The sequence below is a fragment of the Meles meles genome, chromosome 7, assembly GCF_922984935.1.
Source record: "Meles meles chromosome 7, mMelMel3.1 paternal haplotype, whole genome shotgun sequence".
In the NCBI taxonomy this organism is placed as follows: Eukaryota; Metazoa; Chordata; class Mammalia; order Carnivora; family Mustelidae; genus Meles; species Meles meles.
Window position 1 is genome coordinate 149,879,381 of NC_060072.1, and position 27,897 is coordinate 149,907,277.

Sequence of the window (27,897 nt, forward strand, 5' to 3'; positions counted from 1 at the left end):
TTGACAGAGATCACAAGTAGGCAGAAAGGCAGGCAGAGAGAGAGGAGGAAGCAGGCTCCCCATGGAGCAGAGAACCCGATGCGGGGCTCGATCCCAGGACCCCGGGATCATGACCTGAGCCGAAGGCAGAGGCTTTAACCCACTGATCCACCCAGGTGCCCCCCCAGATCATCATTTTTTTAAAAGGCAGCGGCAAGAGTGAGGGTGGGAGATTTCCGGGTGGTTCCAGCCGACCGGCAAGGTGCGCTGACGACTGAGCCGGGAGCCTGGGCCTGGAGCGTCACGAGGACGAGCCTGTGTCTTCGGGGGAGACTCCGGTGCACAGAAGATCGCTGACCCCATGCAGTCTGCCGTCCTTGCCAGGACGCTGAGGTCACTGGGACCTGAGTTACGACTCGGGAAAAGTTCATGAATTCAGGAATTCAGTTGGAGTTCCGGCCCGGCGGGGATTGCTGAAGGCCGCCTAGGACCCCCAGGCCTGGGACTGGGCTTGTGGGGGGGGCGCAGGCCCCTGTCGTGGCTGCTGAGGTACCCTGGGCGCACAGCTGAAATGCGACCCCGGTTAAGTTGCGGCTCCACGTCGCACCGCTGGGGAAGGCCCGGCGGGGGCTGAGGCCGCCTCGCCCTCATCAAGGCGACCCTGGGGGACAAGGGGGTGGGTTGGGATGAGTCACAGACTCACCGGGAGAGGACGGGGCTCCAGATGCTGGACACGTGAACGGTAACCACCGGCTCTTTGGGGGCGGACCCTGGCATGGGACGTCACGCACAAGTGAAATGCCTTTGGAAGTTCTTTGGCTCGAAACAGTTCAAGCCGCGAGTGTCGACAAGTTCTCCGAAGCGGAGAACTCGGGGGGATGTACTTTCTCTGTGAAAGCTGCCCCCTTGGGCAGTCTTTGGGGTGGATTTTTATCTCTAAAAGTGTTGTAAGCCTCATTTAGTTCAGTGTGAGGAAAGCGGATGACGGCGGCTCTTCGAGAAGTGGGCCAGGCAGGTGGGCGGAGCACAGGGCCCGCCCCGGGTTCCAGGTGGGCCGGCGCGGCTGGAGGGAACCGGACGCGAGTCAGCGCCCGTCGGAACCGTCCCGACACACGCGAGGCTGCCGGGGCGCTGGCGCACGGCGTCTCGGGTGCGTCGTGCTCATCCTGTGCTTTTCTGCGTGTGACCACGGAGGCCCGGGTCACGCTCTGTCAGGCAGACGCTCCCCTTTCAGTCGAGACGTTCCCTCTGGTGTCCGCGCTTTCTGTGGGACGCAACGTGTTGCTTTTCCTGGTCTGGAGTCGCCAGTTCCTGACAGACTGTTTTCCACAGTTGTCCTTGCGGAGGCCTGATTAGTCTGTCTTCGTGGTCCTGGGCGTCTGCCCGCACTTACAGGAGTGTCCCTCAGAAACGGCGTTCTGAATATCTTGTGACACGCAGCTGCCTGTGACAGGGACGCTGCCCAGCCCGGTCACGTTCCCTTCTGGTTTGAGGATTTAGGAGCTTTAGAGATTCTGGAAACAGCAAGTGAAGATGCTTTGTGGGACCGGGGTTTCACATCTGGTGGAGAACGACTCTTCCCTGGGTTCTAAGGGCCGGCCTCTCTCGGGACCTGCCCGGCGGCTGGTGGGCCCCACCCAGGGCGAGGTGGGCACGATACTTGGATACCGGTCGGGCGATCTGGTTGGGCCCGTTCTGGATTCAGCCCTGACCTTCCCACCCTGCTGCGTGGACGTGCCTTCAGCTTGATGCGCCCCTCGTCCTTCTGAGCGGAGGAACGTGCACAGTCTCACGCTGGGCAACACAGACGGCCCTTCAGGCCGGTTTCCCTATACCTGTTTCTGCTTTAAAACATGAACTCACTAGTGTGGGCACCAATTAGCCATTAGTGATGTCGGCGTCACGTTAGCAGGCTCTAGGATTCCCCAGTAAACGGGATTGTTTAAGGTGGATGTTCAGGGGCGCGAGTCCGCTCGTCCTTGTTTTCAGGAGACGGTGCTGACACTCGGGGGCTCCGTTTCGTTGCTTCCCTCACGTCTTGGTCTCTGAGCGCAGCGAGAGGGCAGGATCCTCTCTCTGGGGCGCTTGATTGGCGAGATGCCTGGGGTGTCCGTGTCTGAGTATTTCTGTTCGGGCCTTATTTTCCGTTACGTGTTTGTCTAGGTTCCCTTCTGGTCAGATCCGTGTCTAAGCCTCTGCGATCCGCCCGCCATGGCCACGCGGACGGCCGTGGTGTTCTGTGATCTTGTGCGGGAGCGGCGGCGGCTGGCTTTGCTCACCACGGCGTCCTCTGTCTCACATGGCACAGTTCAGGTTGCGGACACATGCCGGTCCGTTCACTTCTGGAAGCAGCTGCTTGTGCAGAATAGCCCGAGACCGTCCCAGGGCTGTGTGTGGGCTGCTGGACCAGCGTCCCTGGGCTAGGAGCTGCCCCTGCAGGACCCTCTGCCGGGAAAGTTGGGCACCCCTCTGCGGGGCGTTGTCTGCAACACCCCAGAGTCCCAGCCGGTGAGAACCAGGAGAGGCAGGATGGGCCCTGAGCACAAGGTCGGCGTCTGTCCTTGAGCAGCTGCGGGATCCCAAGGCCCTACCCCTCAGTCCTACAAGCACTAGGCTTCCCTGACCTGGGGAGTCTGAGGTCCAGGCTACAAGTCCTGGTGTGTGCTCCCCGCGCTTCTCCCCACGGTGAGCACAGATGATTCCAGGCAGGGTGTGGATTCCTCCCGGAAGGCACCACACTTGTGTTTCTCAGTTCAAAACCCCCGCCCGTGACAGGCATTTGCCCCCCATCGGGAGCTCGAGCGGCTCTCTCGTGGGTGCTTCCGTGCTGCAGAGGGGCTCCTGCCGGGCCGCCTCCCTCCCTTGGCCCGGGAGCCCTCTTCAGTGTACGTGACGGGGCTGCAAGCCTCCGCAGCCTCCCGCTGGCTCCTCAGCCCTCCCAGACTCCAATCCCAGTCGGCCTCGGTGGTCCCCGTCAGGGAGAGCTGTGGTGGCAAACCCCGGACTCTGACACCAGCCAAGGGCGACACTCCCCTGCGGCCGGCGGGCAGGCGGCCGGGGCAGCGGGGCAGCCACTCCGGGGACGGTCTGCTGGCTTCCCGTAAAACTAAACGTCCCGTTACCACGCGGCCCAGCGATCCCGCTCCCCGGTGCTCACCACGGGAGTGGAGAGCTGCCGTCTACACGGTGACCCACACACGAACGTTTCCAGAAGCTGTGGTCACATATTGCTCAAACGTGGAAGCAGCCGAGATGTTCTTCAGGGTCGGTGCGTGAGGAAACTGTGTTACTCAGACAATGGGGACGATTCAGTGTTAAAAGAAGTGAGCGTCAAGCCTTGAAGACGCTTGGCACAAGCCTGAAGTGCGTGTTCTGTGGCACAGGGCACCTGTCTGAAGAGGCTCTGTCCTGCGCGGTCCCAGCTCTGAGAGGCTCTGGGAGAGGCCCAGCGTGGGGACCAGGCAAGGTTGGGGCTGCGGGGCTGGGGTTGGGTGGCGGAGCACGGGGGGCTTCCAGGGCAGGGAAGCTGCGCTGTGTGATGGCACCGTGGTGCCCACATGTCCTCGCGCCTTTGTGCAAACCCTTTAGGCAACCTGAGAGCGAACTGTGGACTGTGCGTGGTGACGATGTGTCTGGGTGCGTTCCCTGGTCGTGACGAGTGCACTGTCCAGCGAGGGTGCTGTGGGGTCGGGGAGGGGTGTCCTCCCACTCAGCTCTCTGGGAATCTCAGACTTTTAAAAAAAGATTTATTTATTTGAGAGAGAATGCGTGTGTGAACGAAGGCAGGGACAGAAAGAGAGAGAGAGAGCGCCTCATGCAGGCTCCCCGTTAAGCACGGAGTCCAAAATGCGACTCGATCCCAGGACCCTGACGTCATGACCTGAGCCGAAACCCGGAGCTGGATGCTTCACCGACTGAGCCGCCAGGCGCTCCGTGAATCTCAAACTGTTCAAAAATGAGGTCTAGGAGGGTGGGGAGGAGCCCCTCAGTCCTGGGGGAGGAAAGTCTGCGTGGGGGGGGGGTGCGGCCAGGATCCCGCTAGCGTGTGTACCGAGTTCCCCCAGACCCAGCCTGTCCGTGCTAGCAGATTTCCCCGAGCGTGGAGCGCGGGGCTGGAGCTCTCTGCAGCGGCTGGCATGCCGGGATCAGCTTGCCCTGACCTCTCGCCTCCTGGGGAAGTGACCTCCGGGCTCACAGGAGAGTGTGGCTGGCGCTGGGTCCGGAGGGCAGAGATGCGGTCAGACCCGGGACACTTTGGCTCAGGGTCCCCAAGGGTTTTTTAATTCTGAGTTTAGCGAGCTGATCTGTTCATAGGTTCCAGGGGCCGCAGGAGCTTCAGCTTTGACCCAGGGACTCAGAAAGCAAAGGGCTGTTATGGGCCTTGTCCCTGGAACCAGAGTCACAGCAGAGAACCCTCATGTGCCGGCGCCTGCAGGGCTCCGTTGGTGAGGCGTCCGACTCTTGCTTCATGATCCCGGGGTCGTGGGATCGAGCCCCGCATCCGGCTTCCTGCTCGGCGGGGAGCCTGTTTCTCCCTCTGCTGCTCCCTCTGCTTGTGCTCTCCTCTCCGTCCCTCTCTGTCCCTCTCCCTCCCTCCCTCTCTCCCTCTCTCTCTCTAGCTCGCTCTTTCTCAAATAAGTAAAATCTTAAGAAAAATCATTCTGTGCTGTTTCACTTGTGATTTTGTGGAGGTCTCTGGGTTACATTTCCGGGTGGGGTTTCCAGTGTGGTCACCCCGTGCGGTGCTTGTCCTAGTCTCGGAGCTCCGTGCGTTGAGGGTCCTGTAGTAAAACCATCCGGGGTCTTGGCTTCTTGAGTTTAGAGATCCCTGCTCAAAATCCCTGCGTCTTCACGGTCTTCTCAGTCCTGTTGCACGGCCGTCCGAGTTGGTATTGTTGACATTTCCCAGGCTGAAGAGCTGGTGGGTGTGGGGATCCTACCCTCCCTTGTTTCGGGGAGAAGCTTCGTTTTCCTCAGAGTTGAGCTTCACGCTTTCTCTGTGGCTGGCACATGGCTGGTTTTGGGGGAGAGCCACCACTGGAGGTAGCTGGTGACCCTCAGCGTGGGGGGTTCGAGGTCCCTGCCCTTGGCGGTGGAGTCTACCCGCCTCTGACACAGCGCAGGGCCCAGCGGGCAGGGGTCTGAGTGGCTCGTGAACGTCACCTGTCTGCAGCTGCCCACGGAGAAAGAACATGAAGGCGGCAAGGGATGGCGTCTGTCCCTGATGCGCTCGTGCACCATCAGGCCCGGGGAGGGTCCGGGTTCTGTGCGGCAACAAGCCTGACGCGTGCCGGCCTGGTGACGAAGGCCATGGTGCTGTGTCCAAGCAGACCTCTCTGAGGCCTGTGGAGTGGGCAGTGCCCGCGTGGCTCGCTCGTCCGTCTGCGTCTCCCCGCGGGAACGGGGTGCACGTGAGCCGTAGCGCCATCGCCACTGCCTGTGGCCCCGCGGCAGCGTCCGTGGGCTCGCCAGCCTGGCACTTTCCAAAGTCGTTCAGGTTTCAGGTGTGATGTCGGGTCACGGTCCACCGCCACCCATCGGTGCCTCCCTGTGGCTGCGGACTACAGAGGGAGTTCCCGGAGACCCCCGTGAGTGCACCCACGACGTGGGGCAGGCTGGGGGGCTGGGCAAGAATGGCAGGTGCATGGGCCTGTGACTGCGGCGGGGGCCGGAGGCTGGTGGCTGACGGAGAGTGTGCATTCTGGGAGCAGAGTGGAGGAGAGCGGGGCACTGGATGGGGTGTGACAGGTCCACGTGAGCCCCGTGTACAGAGCCTGGGCTCTGCGTCCCCGTGGGCGTTCCCAGAGCAATGCGGAGGCCGGCAGTCTCTGGACACGCAGGGCGTCCGTCGATCCAGGACGACCTCCTCTGTTTAGACAGCAGCACCCGTGTGTTTCAAGGCTGGCGGGGGGTGGTGAGCAGAACGCTTGTTGTCGGGAAGCTTGGAGCAGACCCGCTAAAGGGCCTCGCCTGGGAGAGGGCAGCCATCCCGTCGGGGCGCGGGGAGATCTGTCCTGTGCGTAGGGTCCTAACCTACGGGTGGTCTCCCGCCACACTCGGCCCTCGAGGGACGGAGCCCATGTGTGTACGGGAGCAGGAAGCGCCTCGGCGTCCCCGCCACTGCGGGGTCTCGGGACAGCCTTCATTGACTCTGAGATCGCGTCAGGTGGGAGGGGAGCTCAGAGTGGGGGGCCTGGGGGCTGCCACTGGCCTTCATGAGGGCCCCGCACTGGGCAGGGGCTGCAGCCTGGAACAGGGTCCCCTGGTTTCTGGGGCCTGACTGCGAGCCGGGTGTCTCTGGAGCTAGAGGGGAGGGCAGCTGGGTTTTCTTCCACGCATAACGTTCCCTCGGTGCCCCCCCGCCCCAGCCCTGCTTCTGGAGGATGTGCGGGTGCGAATTCCTTCTGCAGAGCACAGCGTCGTGGTGTTCGTGCAGCTGCCCTGGGAGGCGGCTTGGTTTCCTTCAGCACCCGTGTGTGTGTGTGTGTGGGGGGGGGGATCGTGCCCTCCTTTCTCTCTCATGCCCTCGGAAGCGTCCGTCGGGTGGGTGCTGGTGGACCAGCTACCGATCGATCGTGAAGTGGCGTTTCACGTGAGCACAACCGGGGCCCTGGGATAAAGTCAGTGTAACGTGGGCATGTCAGGGAGCTGTTGGTGAAGAGAATGTGCGGTCCCTGCTGGGGACGGGTCTGTGTGCAGAGTTGGTTTTGTTCTGACTCTGATGGAAGATGACAAATGGCTTTCAGTAGAATCTTCTAAAATTTTACTTAGAAGTTGTCCCCATTTTGTTTTGTCTCATGGTTTTTTCCTTTCTCCTCGTGGTCTGGATATAATGAGAAATCGTCGTCATCGCCAAGAAAGCGTGTGTTGAGCACCTGTTACTTTTGGCTGCTGAGGTTTAAGCTGGGGAGAGGTGACCCTTGGGCTCAAGAGCTCTGAGCGGGGGCACGTGGAGGAGGGGCACACAGGGCTCTGGCGGGAAGGGAGCTTCGTAGGGAAAACACTTCATGGGTCCTAAGGCTCGTCTCCATCCTCCCTTTGTGTTTCCATCGAACATCCCGAAACAGCGACGCCTCTCATAACGGGCGTCATAGCTCGATGACCACGTGTCGGTCTTGGCGGTGGGGGGTTCACAGTGAGATCACGATCCCGGAGACGGTAGACCTCACACGGAGAGGGCAGGAGGGTGCCGGGCAGAGTGCGGCGTGCGCGAGGAGCGGGGCGGTGGCAGAGTCCAAGGCTGGGGCGCTCCCCCAGTCCACGTCCGCAGACCCTGCCAGACTGAACTTGTGTCTCCTTCTGAACCCCCGAAGTGAAGAAGCAGCCTGGTAGGGGAGGGTCATCGTGTGCGACAGCCGTCTCTGGGATGTGTTCTGGACAACTCTGTGTCGGGTTGGCGACTGCCTGGGAAGTGAGGGTCCACCCTGTGGGTGGGATTGGGCGTGGGACGGGCTCGCGTGGGGACTGCTCAGTGCAGGATCATTGAGATCCAGGCCGCGGCGGGGACAGACTCGTGCTGCGTCCCTTGTGGTGCTCTCGGGAGTCCCTGCGTGAGTCTGTGGCTGTCAAGGCATCCTCTCAGCTTCTGGGACGCAGGACTTAGGCTGCGGCCCCAGATCCCGTTTGCCTGTTGATTCGGTGCTTGTCACTCAGGGTTATTTCTAGGTCAAGGTGATGTCCTTGGGCCAGTGGGTTGGCTCATGGTCCCCGTGTTGTCTTAGTTCCTGGAATTGTCCTGTTTCTGCTGGTGGTGATGGTCTTGTGTAGGGATCCTGAATGAGTGTGATTTGTATTAACCTGGAATCTGAATTTCCTGCCTCCTGTTGAGAGTAAGAACATTGATGCAAACGTGTTGCTGTGGGAGCAGAAAACAGAGTTTTCTGATGGATCGATCAGGAAATAACACGCGGGGCGTGCAGCAGGACCGGCACCCCGTTCTTGGTGGGGGCAGGGGGGGTCCCTGCCACGGGCGTGCATGAGGTGGGGCGGGAGGGCGGCGGGGCCTGGGTGCTGGGGGAGGTCCCCCACGCGGGCCTGGTGGTGGCCCGGCCGCCTCCGCCACCACACGCAACGCTTCTCGGGGGGTTGCACTGTGCATCTGCGCACAGGGAGCGGTTCGCCTGGAGTGAAGACGGATGTCCCGTGAGGACAGGGGACAGCTAGCTACACAGTGACTTTGGCTAGCACTTGGCATGGTCTGACGTTCGCAGTTCACCCATGTGCCGAGTTGTTGCTAAAACACACAATAAATGATGTGTCCTTACTGATTGCCAAGGCGAGTGGGTTCCTGAGCAGGTTGGTGAGCCTGGATGACTTTGTCCATCCTGGTGGTGCTTGGGGGCAAGTCCTGACCTGCGGGGGACGACGGAAACCCACCTTCACCTCCAGCGGCTCTGCCTCCCGCCGACCTGTAGCAGCCAGGCCCCCAACAGCAGTGAGGGGTTTGCGATGCCCACCCCGGGGCCAGTCCACCTTAGGAGCAGAAGCTCTTCCACCCGAGGTTCCCCCCGCCCCCAAACCACTGGGACATCATTTTGAGCATAGACACGATCTAAGGTCGCGGCCATACAGCTGAACGCTGCATGTGAGCCCGGTCATTTTCCGTTAGTCCAGTGTGAGCCTGGACGGGCCCCGCGCTGCTGGGGACCGTCAACCACCGTGTGCACAGAGGGGAGCGGACTTTTCTCTGTGGCCTGAAATCAGATGTGAAACGCTCGCGTGTGACCCAGTGGAGCTACTTACTTACAGTGCTCCTGAGGGTGAAGTTCTCATTTTTAGATATCCCAGCCTCTTAAAGCTGCCCTCACCAAAAGTCAGCCTACACATGACAGTCAGTCTTGGGGTGGAAAGACGTACTTTAGCTGAGTAAATACTAACTGCATGTGTTAAAAATAGCCCGATTACCCCAGTGCCAGCTCTCCAGCCTGTGTTTTATTTCCATCTGCAGTTATTCTTCCACTATCCACATTTTAAAGATCTTTCTGAGACTTTTAGTTACGGACAAATTACTGTTGAAATTCTGTTGCATTTACGCATTTTAAAGAACTAATTGGTTATATTATTTCTTAATTTTTCTAGAAGCATTTTGCAAAATTTTACATAATTAATATTTATCTCTTTACCAGCAGTAGTTTTTTTTCAGATCAGAAACCCGAAAGGAAGCGTCCTGTCCATCCAGTGATATTTAACTATGTGACTCTCAGTTGTGAATGTGGGAACAAGATCATTGTGCATCTTTTGGGATAATTCTTGTTTCCAAGTGGTGGTGGTAAATGAAAATTAACAGAACAGCTTGTTTCTCCAGGAATCAGCGTGTTCATGCTCACCAGGTGGGAAAACATGGACATGCAAAGATGACGCTGCATTCAGTTTGTGTAGAAGGAGACATGAAGATCCTTGGTTTGTGGCCACACTGGAGGTTCATCGCCCGCTTAGAACTTGCTCCGTCCCTCCTCGGAGGAAATGCTCGTGAGGGAGCACGAGCATCCCGGGTTCCGACAGCCACACCCCGGGGTGTCAGGTGCAGCGGGACTGGTAGTAGTTAGCACGGGCGTGTTGGGCATTGTCATGCGAGAGTCCGGCCTCCCTCTCCCACCAGAATGGGCAGGATGGGGTGGGAGGAGCAGTGAAAGCAGGAAGAGGCAGAGGCAGGGAAGGAGGCAGCAGCACTCCTGTGAGTCAGGGTTCAGGAGCCTGGAGAAAAGGGGGAACCTGATGCCCTCAAGCTGGAAGGTCAGGGACAGTGAACCATGTGGTTTGCGGTGGCCTGAGCTGGTCCTCCAAGTGCGAGCATGCCTGGTACATGACCTTTGCCCATGGGGAGGTGATGAAGGTCTGTGGATGGGGACGGGAGACGCCCCAGAACCATGCTGGCATCGCTGAACTTCTCACCACTGCGAAGCAACCAGCAGATGGGGAGTACGGGACCCCCCAGCTTCCCGTGCCTCACAGGGTCTGTTGGCCATGCCTGGAACACACAGGACATGGGGAACAGAAGCTCTGGTTTAACAGCATCCAGGAGGGGCAGCTGTTAGTGGGGAACAGGTTCCTAGTGGGAACATCCAAACAGGAGGAAACCTAGACACTTGGTGGTGTGTGTGTGGGGGGGGGGGGGATGGGAGGCGGTGTGCGTCCGTGGGGGAATGTAATACGCATTGCTCGGGGGGTGACACGGACACCCTCATTCACCCCAGTGTGGCCCACGCACCCATTATTCATGCTCATATGTGGAAAAACAAAGCTACTGGGGACTGGCTCATTTCCCTGTTTTCTGAGTGTTTGGGCATCTGCGGTTTATGTCCACTGTGTGTCTGAAGTTTTACGCCACTGGGGTTGTAGGTCTCATACTTTTACGGCTCCCACGCAGGCTGCACGGGCCGCGGAGTCCCGTCCTCACACTTGGTGTGTGCACGTGCCTGTCTTTTGTGTCTTCTTCCTTCTTGGAGTTTCCAGTTAGTGCCTTTTAGTTAACTAGTTAAGTAACGTGAGCCCCGCCGCCAGCTGCCCCATGGGTGCACACGGGTTTCATGTTCGTTTTGCTCAGATGAATATTTTATTCGTGTAAATATTTGTGCGAATACTGGATCCCGGGTGCTGGTGTCACATGTCCCTCACGCGCTCTCGGCGGTGCTGAGCGACGTCTGCGTCCCGCTGAAGTGTGAAAGGCCGAGCCACGGGGAAGATTGACCTTTGCTCTGGAGCCCTGCTCCGCTGCTGCTTTTGGGCAGAATTCAGCGCAGACCTCCGTTCCCAGGGGCACCGTCCAGACAAGTTCAGAACGTGGATTTGTAAGTGCACGTGAGGGCCAGGACAGCTGGTTTGCAAAGTTCAACCTTTTTTCTGGAGGTCATTATGTGTCAGTTTATTTCTTTTGCGTAAAACTCATCACAGATTCACTAAAATTAATGCCTAGAAGTGGAATATGGCATATTAGTTTAGCTGTGTTGCTTCTCGAGGAAAAAAATACCCAGCGTAAAACACTGGTTATGTGTGCCTGGAGAGTGTACTGTAGGGCTCTCGTGTGACGCGCGTGCTTTTGACGTCTACCTGGGTTGGCAGTTCTGACCTGTAGAAACACGGGTCTTACGTGGTTTAGGGTACAGCTCCGGATGTGCATGCGGTGTTCTTGTGCCTGAAACAAAGAAGATCCCGCTCTTCTGTGCAGATGTTAGTGGGAGAGAGCTGGGGTTTTTCCTGCGTGATTAAAAGTAAATTTTCAGAAAACCCTTTAACCTTTATAAATTTGATTTACCTTAGTATTCCTCCAGGATAAAAATCAGAAACCAAAAAATAAAAGTATTTGTGGACTGTCTTTCAAAATTCAAACTACTTCATAAAGCTGCAGTAACCAGACAGTGTGGGGCCAGCATACAGGCAGGCACGTGAGTGAGTGGATTGGGACAGAGTTCAGAAACGAGCCCGCACGCGTACAGTCAGCTCATTCGCCACAGAGGAGGCGAGGACTCACAGTGGGGCAAGGACGGTCTCTTCGGTAGATGGTGCTGGGAGAACGGGATGGGCACACGCGGCAGAATGCACCTGGGCCACGGGCTAGCCGCACCCGCCGAGACTCGAGATGGACTGAGGTGTAAATGTAACCCGAAAACAAAACTCCAGGAAGAAAACAGCTCCCAGACGTCCGTCTCGCTGATGGTTTTGTGGGTGTGATACCAAGTGCAGAGGGAACCAATGCAAAAATAAGCAGGTAGAACTGCACAAGGCCTAGAAACGCCCCCACGGCAAGGGAGCCACCCGCAGGGCGCGGAGACCGTGGGATGGGAGGAAGTGGTGCGGACCGGCTGCTGGACGGGTCAGTGGGCCGTGAACTCGTGCAGCTCAGTGGCCGTGACAGCAGAGATGCAAAGAGAGAACGGACAGAGGAACTGAGTAGATGTGTGTGCAAAGACGACATCCAGAGCCAGCAGACACAGGAGACGCTGCGTCACTGACCGTCCGGGAGGTACAAACAGGACCACAGTGAGTGGTCACCTTGCAGCCGTCAGCTGACAAGTGTCCGTGAGGCCGGGGGGCCAGGGGGCTTCGCCACACCGTCGGTGGGAACGCAAGCCGGCCGCCCCCTGGAGAGCGGCGTGGAGGTTCGGGGATCACACAGTGTAGCACTTCCACTTCGGGGTATTTTTCTGGAGAAAATGAAAACCCTAACTCAAACAGGTATCTGCGCCCCATGTTCCCGGCAACACCGTTTACGACAGCCAAGACGGGGGAGCCGCCGAGGGCCAGTGGTGGTGCATGGACGGAGAAGGTGCGGCGTAGAGACACGGTGAAATGGTGATACTCGGCCACAAGAAGAGAATAAAATCCTGCCGTTTGTGAGGACGTGGATGGACCTCGAGGGCGTCATGCTGAGCAGACTAAGTCCCAGGAAGACTGTTGTCATGTGGTGGGCCTGGGTGCAACCCCGGGTCAGGGTCACAGACACAGAGCGGGTGGACGCTGCCAGGGGCAGGAGGTCGGGGCAGGTGGGAGGGGCCGAGCTGCCATCTGCGGTCAGGGGGAAGGTCGCTCAGACTGGGCTGCACGTCGGACAGGCGCTGAAGGAGTAGAATCTTCGGAGTTCTGAGGAGGAAAAAAGTAAAAAGTGAAACAGGCTTGGACACCACATGTGTGAGGAAGACGAACATTCCCAAGCCAGAGGCACTTTCGGAGGGCAGTCGGTGAGCGAGGACCGGGAGAGAAGCCGTCTGTGGCCTCGCGTGTCTGTCGCGGGAGGGGTGTGCGGCCCGCCTGCAGGGTCTGAGGGAGGCCCCTGCGGGAGGGGCAGGAGGCGCTGTGCCCCTTGGCACAGGTGGGACCAGAGTCGCATTGGCCCCGGTGACACCCCACCGTCTTTTCAGCGGTCCTGTGTCCCGCCCGCTTGTTGGCTGCCCGGGCGACCCTCGGGGAGATGTCGGACGCTGCGCGGCAGGGAACCTCCCTGCTCGAGGCCAGAGACGGGAACCCGCCCCCTCCCCCCACTTCCTAGAGACGACACCTCTCTGCGTCTGGGGAACGGGGAAAGCTCCGAACTCAGAGGGCTCTTCTGTTTGTTGGCGTAAATGCTGAGCTGTTCCTGGTTTTGCTTTTCCGTCCAGCATCGGGCGTAGCGAGTGGCACAGGGCTTGGAAACAAAGTCGTTGCTTATGTCGCCGCGAACCTGAGCTTGGGCTGTTTGCTGAGACTTCTTTTGCTGAAAGAGGGCACAGACTCTTTCTCACACGTAACTGATCAGTCTGCCCGCCCCCGTCATGAGACTGAAAATCAGCCCTTGGTGGCTGAGGAGTGACCCGAGGTTCCCGCAGGGGCTTCTCTGTGTGCACGGGAGAGCTCCCTGGGCAGCTGGCACGGGGGCTGGTGCGCGAGCCGCAGTCCTGGACTGACTCTCTAGACTCCAGGGGTGTCGGGGGTCTCGCTCGTGGGCGTCTCAGGACCTCCGGGGCAGTTTACGTCGGGGGTACGTGCGTGTGTCTTCTGGAGCCGCGCAGACACGCGGACGCCACAGACCGCCAGCCGTGGCTGAGCAGCAGATGCTTCGAGAGGATCTCACCACGCACAGCGTGTCACCATCTTCCGTTCGCCCCCACAGACCCATGTCGCCCGCACAGAGCCAAGCTCTGGGCGGGAGAGCCCCCTGCTGACCTGGGCCAGGCACTCCGTGCTGTGTGAGGGTGGGCGGGTCGGGCTTCGGCTCAGGGCCCGATGTGGGCGTCAGCCCCGAGCGCAGCGGGTGGCTAATGGTCGCCGTGTCCACCTTCCGTGCGTTTGTCCGCCCGTCCCGAGTGCTCGTGTGGGAAAGCGCTGGTGAGGGAGATGCCCGCCCTCCACCTGCCGGTCTATTATCTGTTGGCAGTGCCTTCGGCACTGAGCTGCGGGAGACAAGTGAGGCCTTTGAAGGGCTTTGAAACTGGCAACCCATGGGGGTGGTGACGGAGCCTTTACTGGATTGGAATTCGGTAGCACAGCGTTTTCCCTTTCAGCTAACGTATTTCCCGATTTGTCTTCCGTTCCTTCGCGAAGGACTAAAAACCAAAGTGCAGGTTCTCCAGGCACCCGAGGAAGGACTTTATGTCCTGGAGCCTGAGCTCCTGAGTTCGGGGTCAGACCAGCAGCATTCGGACCCTGGGTCCCACACCGCCTGCATCGGCGACCGTCCCCCGAGCAGCGGAGGGATCTCCCTGGAGAGGTGCCATCGGGACCCTGCATGGATCCAAGGACACTGTGCCTGTTCTGCGTCCAGGATCCATCGGGGAAGAGAGGCGGTGAGTCCAAGTCCTGCCAGTGACTGGACGGGGCTTGTGCTCAGGCGTGTTTGATCTCCAGTCCCCGGTGTCTGAAGTATTGTCACACGGTGAGCGTCTAGTTAAAGATCACTGGTTTTGGGAGAGTTTTCCTCACTCTAGCTGCTGTGACAAGTCCCAGAATTTCAACAGCCTGACTCCAGCTCCTGTGGAATTCTTGGCTGGCCGGTGGCCTGAGGCATGCCTGTGGGGCCAGGTGCTGGGGGCCCAGGGTCCATCCTCCACCTTTGTGGTGGGCTCTGCATTCAGGCTGCAGCCACTCGTCAGCCATCACGGCGTCACCGCCTGTCTGATGAAGCCGACCGGCCTCACAGCCACACCTGCACACGCCTGGCACACGCCTGAGCGTGGAAGCAGCTGGGACCGGGGTCCAGCTGTGCAGGAAGGGGAGAGACCGGGTTGAGCCTGGCCCATCACCAGGTAGTGGGAGGGTCCGAGGGCTGTGAACACCACGACGGCTCTGCGTGGTTCTCTGGGTGTTCCGTGGGGCTGGGTGAGGAGACAGAGCTCGTCTCCTTCCCGAGGACTCTGTGTCTGCATCCCAGAGGCAGCCCGGCCGCGTCCTGTGCCAGCCCTGTGGACCTCCTTTTGGCCCTGTGATGCCACCATCCCTTCCTCAGGAAGGGGAGGACCAAGGTCTTGGTGACACGTGTCCCTGGGACGAATTGGGAGGAGGACCATGAGTTTTCACAGCGGCTGCTCCGCCACGGCTGCTTTTCCTTTGCTGTGTCTCTCCTCTTTCTCGCCTTCTGCTTCTCTCATTTGGGGACATTTTAAATGGTTTACGTGTGGCCCCTATTGACAGGCGCATTCCTCTCCCCACTTGTGTTCTTTTCCTGGTTCTCAGCCCTCACAATTTTGTAATGACCCATTCGTCTTCATGTCACTTTCCCTTGAAAACACACGTAATTGTAATCAGAATTTGACGCTGGGGGTAGGGAAGGTCCTGCTATGGAGACAGGTGGACCGTGGTGGTCCCGTCCCAACACACTGTCAGGACTTGAGTGTGGCTGTGTTTTGAGCTCATTTGAGTTTATTTTTCCACATAATGCCTTCAGAAGCGTGTTTTTAGAGATTTTATTTATTTTGGAGGGAGAGAGTGAGCAGGGGAGGGGCAGCGGAGAGGAGAGAGTCTTCGGGGGACTCCCCACTGAGCACAGAGAACGGGGCTCGATGCCACAACCCTGAGATCATGACCTGAGCCGAAACCAAGAGCCTGACGCTCGACCGACTGAGCCACCGGGGTGCCCCAGAGTGTGTCTTCCAATGTGTGCGTGGTTCTGCTGCGGCTGGGCGAGCCGAGCCTGCTGGGGCTGGTCTCCCATGCTCACTGCTGGGGTGTAGGGCACGTGCGGGGCGCTGAGGGTCGTGTGTGGGGCATGTGTGGAGCAAGCGTGGACCGTGCGTGTGAGGCGTGCGGGGACCGTGGGTGTGCAGTGTGCAGGAGGCACGTGGGCAGCAGGCAGGTGTCCAGAGTGCCTGTCTCCTGTGTCCCGAGGTGCCGCGGTCCCCGGTGCTCTGTGGTTCATGCAGTAATTGTTACGGGGCTGGTTTCCTGAGCTATTCCAAAGTGTAAATTAAATTCTCAGTTTTCTCCCCTTTCCTCCTGGAGTTACTGGCTCCTGCCGCAGCCAAAGTGTCAGCCGGCCTGGTTTTCTCGTGACACCGAGTCTGTAATTTGTTTCATTAGAGCGATTTAAGCATGGTCACCGCACTTCGTTGGCTCTCTTTACCTAGGAAGTGCCAAGGAACTGACAAACAGGCACGATCCAGGGAGAATCACTTTTTTAAAGGCTTCAGTTTAGCTGCACACATACAGACGTGCACATACGTGCACACAGAGACAGACGTGTACAGACACACATGCACACAGAGACACACACGTGTGTATAGAGATGCGTGCGGGTGCACACAGATACACGCCTGCACGCGCACACCACAAAGACGCACGTGGACTGGGACACAAGCACATGCCCGCACACGGACCTGCGCACACACACACACGTGCGCCCACGTGTGTACAGTCGTGCACACACAGACACAGAATTGCATGCGTACACACGTACTGCTGTTTCTTCCCAGGATTTTAATGTTTAATTTGAGTAGGACTTTGTAAGACTCCCCGTCCCAAGGCAGGAAGACAGTTCTGTGGTTTCTTCGAGCCTCCCTGAGCCCGTCTGCTTTTCGAGAATCTCATACACTCAGATTCCGTTTCGACTACAGTCTGCGTTCGGGGGATAAAGAGTTTGGGGTCCTGGCGGGTGTCCGTCCGCGACGGCGCTCCGGCGAGTCAGGGCCGAACGTTGTGCATGTCTACCTGGAGGTGTCTCCCGAGGCGCGGCTGTGGACTGGGCTGGACTGCGGGCCGTGCTGGCGCCGTCCATGCTGGCCCCGTCCATGCTGGCCCAGCGGTGTCCACCGCTCTCCGGGTTTAGTGGCCACGCACTTCCCACCGTGCATGTCCGTTCCCGGTCTCCTCGGGTCAGCAGGCGACGCTGGCGCTGTCTGTGGGGCCGCAGCTCCCTCACTCTTCTTGGAAAAACGGGCCAGCTCACCTGTCCTTCTCACCCTGTAGAGCGGTATTTTGTGGGGCCTAACGGACATGCGCGGTCTATTAGTCTGGGCGTATGGGTGTTTTTATACATTATGGGACGATCCCCGTGACTGAGTGTGGATTTTGGGTGCTTACCGTTGTCAGGACACAGCGATGAGGGAAGCCTGATGCGTTTTTCCGGCTGGGGGTGTGCTGCCGAGAAGGGAGGTCAGCAGACGGAGAAGCCGGCGGGCCTCACCCCGACTGTGGACACTCACGAGGGCCAGGCGGCCCTGTCTTCTCCGCAGCAGGTCTCCAGCTCGTGTTTTCATGGCTGTGATCGTCCAGAGGGACTGCGCAGTCGATGGGTGTCCCATCCCCCTCTTGCTTATGGGTCACCTTCAGAAGTGTGGACTTGTCACCGCTCCTTGGAGCTCCTGGTAGCCATGACACCAGGGCTCCCCATGTACCCGGGCCCCTCCCTCCTCCGCAGCGGCCCCGGATCCCGAGCGCCATCCGGGTTGCAGGAACAGACGCAGGGATGCGTGTTCCCGGAGCATCTGGTCTCCTGGGGCGGGACTAGGACTCCGCTCTCCTGCAGGGTCTGCCGAGTCACGCGCTCCCATGTCGGAAGGCTGATGGCCTTGAATCCAGCAGCAGTCGTCCTCACGAGCTCTGAACGGGGCTCTGAGGGTTAAGAAACTGAAGTGTAAGGAGCTGCCCCGTTCTCTTTCCCAGCCTCCCTAACCCTTGGGGTGCGGCGGGTTCGCCTGGCAAGAAGAGGGAGGACACAAGCCTAAGGTGTGGTGTCGCGGGAATTTCGGCTTGTTTCCTCTTTTTAGTACGAAGCTGAAAAGAACCAAATTTCTTGTCAATCTTTAGGCTTTCCTAAAAAAAAAAGATAACACTGAATTATTTAGTTGCCAAATAAGGTAATGCAAAATGCCAGCATAGAGTTTCATTATTCACAGTTTCGATCTCAGAGTTTCCAGGGTGTTTTCCTCTGAACTGGCCTCCTGTAGCTTGAGGACCTGTTTCTCTTCGTCTCTCACCGACGTGGCCCTCACGCGGATGCCGGTGATGAGATCCTCCCCGTTCAGTGCCGGGCCCCACAGTGTATGTAGCAGGACACAGGGTCTGCGAGGGCTCGCCTGTGGCGTGAGGGGCTCGGGAAGCAGCTCTGACCGGGGCTGTGGGAGCAAACACCCGCTCCTCACGGTAGCTGTCCTCCTGCGGCCGCTGTGAGGCTCCTGTGGTCTGCGTCTTCTGCAGAACTCTCCAACAGATGTCTGCCCGGCTGCGACTGGTGAGCGTTCGCAGGCGGCCTGGGGCCGGGGGCAAGAATTCTCTGTTGTTCGCTCTTCCTCGGGCCGGCCGGACACCGGGGGGGTGGCTGGGGTGTGCGGTCCCCGTGCTAGCCGGACGCCAAGGGGAGGTCTTCCCGTGCGACGGCCTCTTCGCTCACAAAGATAAAGCAGTTCTGCTCCCCAGACAGAGGAGCCAACTGTCTCCGGAAAGCTCGCTCTGGAACCTGTGCTGTTGCTCTCGGGTGAAACACTCGCGGTGGGAATGTGCCTTGTGACTTGGCTTTGACGGAGCGACGCGCAGGTTTAGGCCGAGTCCCTGGTGCGGGTCCAGACAGAGCCGTGACCGGCTGCAGACTGTTCAGGTGGGCGGAGAGTCTTCGCAAAGACCTTACGGGGAGGACGGGTGGGAAGAGTCTTCTGGAAAGGAGTGAAGCCATGTTAGCTGTGCGGCCTCAGTCTCTGGGACGGACCCGTCCAAGTGCAGCTCCCTTTCCAGCTGAACAGGAGGCGAAGAGCCGAAGAAATCCTTGGGAATGTTGTCGAGATTATGTTTTCTCGGGCGCCTGGGTGGCTCCGTCAGGGAAGCATCTGCCTTCGGCTCAGGTCATGATCTCAGGGTCCTGGGATCGAGCCCCGCATCGGGCTCTCTGCTCAGCAGGACACCTGCTGCCCCCTCTGCTCCCTCCCCGACTTGCACTCTGGCCGTCCTTCTTTCTTTCTCTCTCAAATAAATACATGAAATTTTCAAAAGATACTGTTTTCTCTTTCCTTGAACACAAACCATGCTGAGTCCTCTCATTCTCATTCTGTATCTCGACACCAGTGGGCGGGGGGTCAGATGCAGCCGTTCTCGCTCTGTCCGGACAAGCCGTGCCTCTGGTGGTGTTTCCCGTTTCTTGGCCAGACGGGACAATATAAGAATGTTACTGGAATCACTGACCTGGTCACTCCTTTGTTTTCACCTTTTTTTGTTTGTTTAAAGATTTGTTTATTTATTTTGGAGACAGAGTGCACCGTGGGGAGGGACAGAGGGACGGGATGTCAGGCAGACTCTCAGCTGAGCACAGGGCCTGACATGGGGCTCGATCTCACGACCCTGAGATCATGACCTGAGCAGAAACCAAGAGCCGGACGCTTAACTGACTGAGCCCCCAGGTGCCCTTATTTTCACCTTTAAAGAAGGTTCAAAAGTGGAAGCAGAACTGACAACCTCCCGCGGAGCAAACGTTGAGTGGTGGGGCACGGTCTCCTGCCGCACGGGCCTGCACCGCTTGCACAGCGTGGGGGTCAGCAGGCGTCCGCCGGGTGAGGAGCGGACGGGCGTAGAGCTCAGCGGCCTTCGCCTGCCGTCGCCAAGTTGTAGGTCAGGACCAGGTGCGGGTGAGAGCCTTGGCGGTGGGGGCCGGCTGAGCCGTTCCCCGACTCCCCTTAGAGTCCGTGTCTCCGGGAGGTCCAAGGGACGCTGTGCTGTGCTGTGCTCCAGCTGAATGTGGGGGGCGGTGCGGCTCCTTTCTCCAAGGAGAGGGGCGGGCTTGCACCCACGCGTGAGCGTCTGCGGGGGCGCTTTGCTGGCTCCTGAGGCCCAGGCACCGAGCATCCGCCTCCAGGTGATGTCGGTCACGTCACAGCCAGGAACCTTTCTTGGACACGAGAGTTTGTATGTGTCTTCCCTCATTCCCTGCCCTTGGTGCCACGGGCCGAGAGAGTGGTAGCAACGAGATCACGTGTCCGTAGACCGGTGGCAGGGACCTGACTCGGCCGGAGAGCAGAGGAAGAGCAGGGTTCATGTACCTCTCCGGACGCCTCCCCTTCCTGACCTGTTCCTGAAGAACCGGTCTCGTGGCACTTACGTTTCGAGATTCCCCTCCCAGTGTGTGGTTTGCTTGGGGAAGTCCATTCCCCGCACTCTGTGACCCGTCGGGGAACCACGCCTGACCCCTCCCAGGGACGCGCACGGGCAAGCTCCCGTCCTGCCTCCGTGAGGGATGTTGGGTGGCTGGCCCGCACGCGTCGGGTTTGTCTGGATCTTCAGAGCGGACGGACGTTGTAGGACCCGCACTAGACCCGGCGTAAGTCTGTAAAGCGTTGGGAGAAGACAGTGTTGCTCCACCAAACTCCTTTCCCCGTGGTGCCCATGGTACGCGAGTGTTCCCACAAGGTGATGGTGGCAAGGACAACCCACTTTCCAGCCAAGCTCGGGCTCTGCCGCTGTGGGTCCCGTCTGAGAACCGGAAACGGCTTCGTTTCAGACTCATGTGGTCATTCCGAGGACGTGGCGCCTGGCGCGTACGGTTGCTGTCCTCTGCGGGAGGCATCTCTCGGCGCAGGAAATACCTAGACAGAGCACTTGTTTCTTTCAACGGTTTGCAGATGTGGTCAGAGCAGATGGAGTGCTCTGGGCCGTTGGGCAGGCCTTGCTGTTGGTGGAGAAGGCCCGTGCGTCCTCCGTGGGAGGCCATCAGCACCCGAGGGTCTAACAGGCTCCACTGCGATTCTTGGCAAGCCCGGCGTGGGGCTGGTCAGGGTCCAGCTCCCTGCTCATCCGCGGCTTGGGCGCTTGTCTGCGGGGCTGCGCGGACGCCTTTCGTGTTCGGAGAAAACCGGGTTTCCTCTCATCCTTCCTACAACTGGAGCTCCAGACAAACCGAGGCAAACAGCCCCGGGGACACAGGATGATGCTTAAAGTAAGACCTCGAGTGATCGGCTCTGGGCCTCACTGGCTAGGGCTGGGGAGTGACTCGGTGTGGTACAGTTGTGGTATTTTTCTTTGTGGTCATGGCATTAACCGAATGCCGGAACGAGTTTTCTGGTCATTCCCATGGAAGTCCTAACTGTGCCAGTCGGTGGTCGTCCTGAGGATTCCCATCGCACTGAGCATTAAACAGGCCTTAGTGACTTTGCGTTCACACGAAAGGATCTATAATTGTCCCAGTTGTCGTCGTGAGAGTTCCCCTATGGAATTTGAATTTCTGAATTACACGTTGCAAGTGTGGCCTCCCCCTCAGAAGAACTGAAGGCTGTAGCCGTAGCCGTGCGTCTGGCTGGCATCCGGGGAGAGCCTTGTGTTGGCACAGGGACAGGCGTGGCGGCGGACGCGGGCTGGGCTCTGCCAGGATGTGCGGGCGCTGCTGGCGGGCATGGTCTCATCCGTCCTGGGGCTCCTGGGCTGCGGCTCTTGCCATGATAGGCGAGTCTGGCTGCAAGTGGAGGGAGGATGTGCTCGGCAGGAGGTCACGGACTGTGAGGGGCTGTCCCGATGAAGGGGGATGGTTGACCCGGGGTGGCGGTGTCAGGGAGAGGAGAGAAGCCGCCGCGAGGGTTCGGTTCTGGGTTTGCTCAGAGTTTTTGGAGCTTCTGTAGATGGTCTGTCTTTGACCCCCCTGTCCCTGGAGGGTCCTTTCCAGTGGCCACCCATGGGCCATGCTGGGTATGCGCGTTTCCGGGGCAGGAGCCCTGCCTGGGTGCCTCGCTGCCTCGGCGTCCCTCTCCGCATGGACGTATCACAGAGACCGGGAAGTGTCTGTGGGTGTCAGACGCGGTTTCCTGCTGCTACTCCAGAGAGCTTCCCTGTGCCATGGCTTCATGGTCTCCTCTGTGGGGGTGGGTAGGAGGCGTCCCTACCAGTATTTTATCAATGAGAAAGGGAAGCCCAGGGCGGGGAGCTGACCTTGCAGGGTCCCTAGTGGTGTTTGGGGACAGGAGGGTCTCACTTTTTCCTCCTGCTTCCACTCCTGAGCAGGTGGGCATGTGCACGGACGTCACAGTGTCGTCCTGTAAGAAGAGCTCGGCGCAGAGCTGGCTACCACGCCTGCAGCTGCGGCGCCTGAGGGAGGGGCCGTCCTCGGTGCCCTCGTGCCTTATAAAGCCATCGGCTCAGAGGGACGTTAAGAAGGCTCCTGACGGCGGTGCAGTTCCAAACATGGGAATGATTGCTTTGTTCCATAAAGCCTTCGTGCCAGCTTCAGATGAAGAAACACTCCTGATGCCAGGAACGGAAAGCGTCCCGCCAGGCTGGTTGTTTCCCCGGACGGATCCCAGCGTGGAGGTAGCTTGTGGCACGTGACCTGCTCTGGGTCAGTGGCACGCGGCCAGTCACCTGGAGAGGCCGTGGCCGTTGTGCTTTCCCATCTCAGGCAGGCGTCGCCGCGCGGCTGGTTCCGCTCAGATCCCTGGGGCCCGGGTTTCCCGAGTGAGGCCAGCTCGGACAGATGGGGCCCTGCAGTGTCCACTTCAATCTGGCGTCTGCTTGGCTTTCCCTTTTTGGGACTCAGGGTTGGCCTGGAGCTCCGGGCCACGGTACAAGGAGGAGGGTGCTTCCTTCCAGAGGGGAGAAGACTGACCCCTTCTCAGTGTTACTCGGCTGTGGACTGGTGGTTTTGCTTTCCTTGGGTTTTCATTTTAAATTTAGGACCTGTCTGCAGATCTTTTCTCTTTGTAAGAGAACACGTGACTGTGGTTTCTCCTGCTGAATTTTAAGTAGGAAGAAGCTTCTTAGAGGATAATAATTTACATATTTTTGATAAAGTGAAAAGCATTTCAAAGGATTGCTTTTACGTTCTGCTCACGGAGGAGAGATGATTTCTGCACTTTTCGGTCTTTCTCCTGAAATGAAAGGGTGTTGGGTGGCAGGTGTCCTGAGCTCAGAAGCATGGAAATGTGCCGTTTGGGGGCTTTGTGCTGAAAACTCGAGTACAGAGTCCTGTGGTTGGGGTCCCTGCACGTTAACATGGTCTTTCGAGCCTGCCATTGGCCGCAGACAGTCCATGGGGAACCACAGACATTCAATAAACTCTTGCTTAGAGAAGTGACAGGGAGGACGGCCCCTCTCTCAGACGGCTGTGGGCGCAGCAGCTCCAGGCTGAGGGGGAGGGGGCGCCCATCGATCCTTCAGCCTGACCTGGTGGCAGGTGATGGAGCAGCTGTGCTGCCCCGGAGACGTCACGGCCCTGACTGCAGGCCAGCCTGGGGCGGAGCCTGGGAGTGGTCCAGGATGGCAGAGCTGTGTGCAGAGCTGAGGTCCATCCTTTCCCTCTGTCCATCGTCTGCCCTTCCGTCTTTCTTCTGTCTGTCCACCCTTGCTCTCACAACGCACCTGCACAAAAACACTCACCGGAGGCCCGGAATGAAGGGCAGAATGGAAGAGCCCCGTGCTCGCGGGTCTGCTTGTGTGCAGAGGGCGGTGTCACTGCTAACCCGTGGGGCCGCCGTCTACAGATGCTCACGTGCGCCGTTGAACATCACGGACTTGCGCGTGCAGGGGACGAGCAGGAGGGAGTTTCAGCCCCGAGTGACCCTGGCCCCTTGCCACGGGCGCTGGGGGCTCGTGGGGGCACATGCTCCGGCTGTCGTCTCCACACATTAATACCGGGCTCTTGGGGAGAGCCCCCGCGGGGACCCTGGGTCTGCCCCGCGGGTGCACACACACCCTGTCTGGCCGGCGCCGGCTCGTGAGCCAGCAGGGCTTCGGCTTGGCTCTGCGGGACGGTGGCCCCTGACAGCGCCGCGCCCTGGGTTGGAGGAGCAGCTGCTTGAACGCGTGACAGATGCCAGCCCGAAACAGCCGTCCAGGCGGCGTGACGAGAGCGCCCCAAGGCCCAGCGGCCCTGAGAGGAGCGTGACCCGGCAGGGGCGGGGCAGACGGTCCTGGGTGCGACTTCTAGGGTGGCCTTTGGGGATTTGGTCTGAGTGTTTTCTGTGTCTCTCTGGGGCCCCGGCTGGGAAACACGAGCACCCTCCTGCCTGCTCTCGCCTGTGAGACGCGCTGTCCCGGGGACGGCAGGTCCTGGAGGGACGGCGGCCAGGAGGCTCGTGTGCCTGGGCAGGCCGGGTGGTGTGCGAGGGAGTGTGGCTCGGTGCCAGCAGGTCGCCGGCAGGAACAGTCCACAGACGGTTGTGGAGTCGGCGACCCCTGATCTGCATGAAGTTGTTTAGTAAAAACTATCTTTCCTGCTTGTGGGTTTGAAGGGCCTTTGGCAGACTGGGCTCCGAGAGCGGAAGCTGGAAATCCCTGCAAGCTGCCAGCTTCCGAGCATGGTTTCCCTATGTGGGGGGGAGGGCATGAGACTCGGCGCTTGGAAGCTCAGACGCCTCCTGCTGCCCAGCCCTTTCTGCGTGGGGTCAGGGGCTGCATGGGGTCGGGGGTGTGTGGAGTTGGGGGCTGTGCAGTGTCGGGGACCTGTGTGGGGTCGGGGATCATGCGGGGCTGGACCTGTGTGGGGTCAGGGACCAGTGCGGGGTTGGGGACCTGTGTGGGGTCGGGGATCATGCGGGGCTGGACCTGTGTGGGGTCAGGGACCAGTGCGGGGTTGGGGACCTGTGTGGGGTCGGGGATCATGCGGGGTTAGGGGCTCTGCGGTGTTGGGGACTGGTGCGGGGTTGGGGGCTGTGCAGTGTCAGGGACCTATGTGGGGTTGGGGACGGTGTGGGGTCAGGGACCTGTGTGGGATCGGGGGTTAGGGACCTGTGTGGAGTCGGGCTGAACAGGGTCAGGGACCACATAGGGTCAGGGGCTGTGCAGGGCTGGGGACCCATAAGGGGTCAGGGGGCCGTGCGGGGTCGAGGATCGTGCGGGGTTGGGGACCTGTGCGGGGTTGGGGATGGTGCGGGGTCAGGGACCTGTGTGGAGTCAGGGGCTGAGCAGGTCAGGGGCCATACAGGGACAGGGGCTGTGTGGGGTCGGGGACCTATGTGGGGTTGGAGGCCGTGCAGGGTCAGGGACCCATGTGGGGTCGAGGACCTGTGTGGGGTCAGGAGCTGTGTGGAGTCAGGGACCTGTAGGGGGCAGGAACCTGTGCAGGGGAGCCTGTGCAGGTTTGGGGGCCGTGTGGGGTCGGGGACCTGTGCGGTCTTAGGGGCCGTGTGGGGTTAGGGACCTGTGCGAATGTGCCCTTGAGAAGCCAACTCTGACCTCTTCCAGTTCCACACACAGTTCTGGTTTCACCAGGAAAAGTCCTGTTTTCCTGAGGCCTAAGGTCTTGATAATTGGAGCTTCCTCAAGTAAGACAGTAAAAACTGAGTTTTCTTTGAGGTTGTCCCATGCCAAAAATTAAGGACCTCCTGCCCCCATACTAATGTGTTCCTTTGAGATTTTTTTCTTTCTTTCTTTTTTTTTTTTTTTTAAAGTTTTATTTGTTAGAGAGAGGGGGAACACAAGCAGGGGGGGTGGGAGGGACAAGGGACAAGCAGACTTTCTGCTGAGCAGGGAGCCCAATGTGGGGCTTGATCCCAGGACCCTGAGACCATGAGATGAACCCAAGGCAGATGCTTAATGACTGAGCCAGCCAGGTGCCCCCTCTGAGACATTCCTAAAAATGTGAGCTGAATTCTGGGTGCAGAGCAACCGTGAAAGGTGCTGGCTTACCCACGTTGGGACTGGGGCCTAGAATCGTGCGGAGCTGCTGGGAGCCCGGGGAAGGGTCGGGGGAGGGGCAGGCAGGGCAGGCAAACAGCAGTGTCTGCCTCGTGCTCGGGGCAGTCAGGACCGCTGCGGCCCCGCTGTCTGCCCTCGGCTGCACGTTCCTCTTCCCATCCAGAGTGTCGCAGCCTTTCCCTCGAAGGGAGCAGACGGGCTCTGAACCGGGGAAGTGCCGCCCCGAGCCACGGAGGAAGAGGGAGATGGAAGTGCACTGGCTTCCTCGCGGGCACTGCGCTCAGAGAGTGGTGGGGGCGGCTCGAACAGTGCGGGACAGGGAGCCCGCAGGGAGCCCGCGGCAGGTGCTTCTCAGGGCTGCTGGGGCTGGGAGAAGCCCCGGGCGTCCACCACCTCGTGGAGGAGCAGAGAGTTTCCGCCTGTCTGTGAGCAGGACTGGGAGCTTCGACGTCCCCTGTGCTCAGGTGGGCTGGCCTGAAGCAGCCTGGGGGGGCCTGTGTGCTTCTGACCCCTGGCCCATCCCCCGCACAGTCCCACCCCACCACACGGCTTCCCACATCTCCTGGCGCTTCTCCTGCTGATTAGTCTTAGCTGTTTCCTCCGAAAGGCGAAATGCTCCGTCTTTAACCCGTCAGGAGGTGTGCCGTTGTGGGTGTGACCCGGACCGGACTGACGCTTCTCAGCCGGTGTCCTAACGCACTCACTCACTCCCTCTTTCCGGTGAACTGCACACCTGCTCCAGACTGTGGACATGCGCGTCGGTTTTGGGTTGTTGAGGTTTTAGACATCCTTTTAAAACGGGGGTCTTGGGGGGCACCTGGGTGGTTTAGTGGGTTAAGCCTCTGCCTTCAGCTCAGGTCATGATCCTGGGGTCCTGAGATCGAGTACCACAGTGGGCTCCCTGCTCTGTGGGAAGCCTGTTTCCCTCTCTGCCTCCACTGCTCCCCCTGCTTGAGTGTGCGCTTTCTCTTTCTCTCAAAGAAGTAAATAAGATCTTTAAAAATGAGTAAATAAAATGGGGGATTGGATGGAGCATTTCCAAAAGCGGTGGAGCAGCCTCGGTGCCGACAGTGGGTGTGGGCAGAGCGGTCGTGCGCGTACAACTGAGCGCCGTGCTGGTAGCGTCCTTGCCGATGGTGGCCCGTGGACCTGCCACAGCCTCGGAAACGCTGGCTGGTTGATAGCGGGAACCATTTTGCACAGACTTCCGTTGTTTACAACGAGGCGTGTGTTTCATGGGGTGCACATGCAGGCACAGTGGGACTTGAGTTTGTCGGGTCAGCCAGCGGACGCTCCGTGTGCTGTACGGTTTGCTCAGATTTAGGGAGCATGTGACATTAGAAAACACGCTCACTGATCTGCTCTCCTCTTGTTAGCACGTGAGTGTTTAGCTCTTTCGGGAATGATGGTTTGATCAGAATATTGGGGAAAAATGTTGCAGAACACTCAAGGGCACAGCCAGGATCTGGTGTGTATTTGCACGCACAGTCAGAGAAGGCTGTCGTGTGTTCTGCGGGCTGCTCTGTCTGGTCCCGAGCGCTGGGGAGGACGTCGGTGTGCTAGCTCGCGCTTCTGCGCGAGAACCACTGGCTTTCACCTTTCAGTTTCTGCTTTAAGGCTAAGCACAGTCCTCACCTACCGTGGGTTTCCGTAGGTCCCACGTTCTCTGCCTTGTTGTGTTTCCTGTTGCATGTAGTCTGAGTCACTTATTTTCATGCATCCCCAGAAGTTTGGTGTCCTGGGGCCTGACCAGCTGGGTTGGTCAGTGGGGGAAGACATTGACCAGCAGCGGTCTGGGTGACTGTCCCCAGCGTCGATGCCTGTGGTGTCCGTTGTTGGCTAAGCTAACGAGAGCCATGCAGACTGGAATGCTTTCTGCTCGGCTGGTGTGAGTGAGGTCGTAGCCTCTAATTCTGGGTCCTCTGAGAGTGGAGACCTCGCAGGGAGGGGCTGGGACAAGCAGAAGCCTACCAATGGTTTTTATGTAGCTTAAGTGACTATTTGAGGGCAGGGGAGGGCCAAGGGGAATGACAAGGTGCTTTCTTCTTTGAATTCTAAGTAAAAGGCAAACAGATGACCCAAAGGACTTAACTTGCGGCGTCTTGGAGTCTGGTGAGCGACCTGCTTGTCACTGAGACCATTCTGAATGTCTCTTTCCGTCTCTTCCAGGTGACATCACCCAAAAAGGATATGAAAAGAAGAGGTCGAAACTCATTGGAGCCTACCTGCCCCAGCCTCCGAGTACGTACCCTCCATGAGTGTATAAAGCATCTAAGTTAAGAGTTAAGTGTAACATGCAAGTGACACCTGAGTGCACATCCTTTCTCACGCCCCGCCTGCACGAAGGTCACACTTCTGACGTGGGCTGGCCACGCCGGCCTCCCCTGTGAGTGCGTGTGTCTCGTGGACATGGGA

At 59.1% G+C, this 27,897-nt stretch overlaps 1 protein-coding gene across 3 annotated transcripts in view; it reads left to right on the plus strand.

The window, feature by feature from the left end:
- The window catches only part of DIP2C (disco interacting protein 2 homolog C), a 372,928-nt gene that overhangs the window by 151,061 nt on the left and 193,970 nt on the right, over window positions 1-27,897 (plus strand). For all 3 annotated transcript variants that reach the window (XM_046011076.1, XM_046011077.1, XM_046011078.1), the window contains exon 2: window positions 27,652-27,723. In XM_046011076.1, coding sequence (XP_045867032.1) covers window positions 27,652-27,723 — 72 coding nt within the window. The remainder of the gene's footprint in view (window positions 1-27,651; window positions 27,724-27,897) is intronic.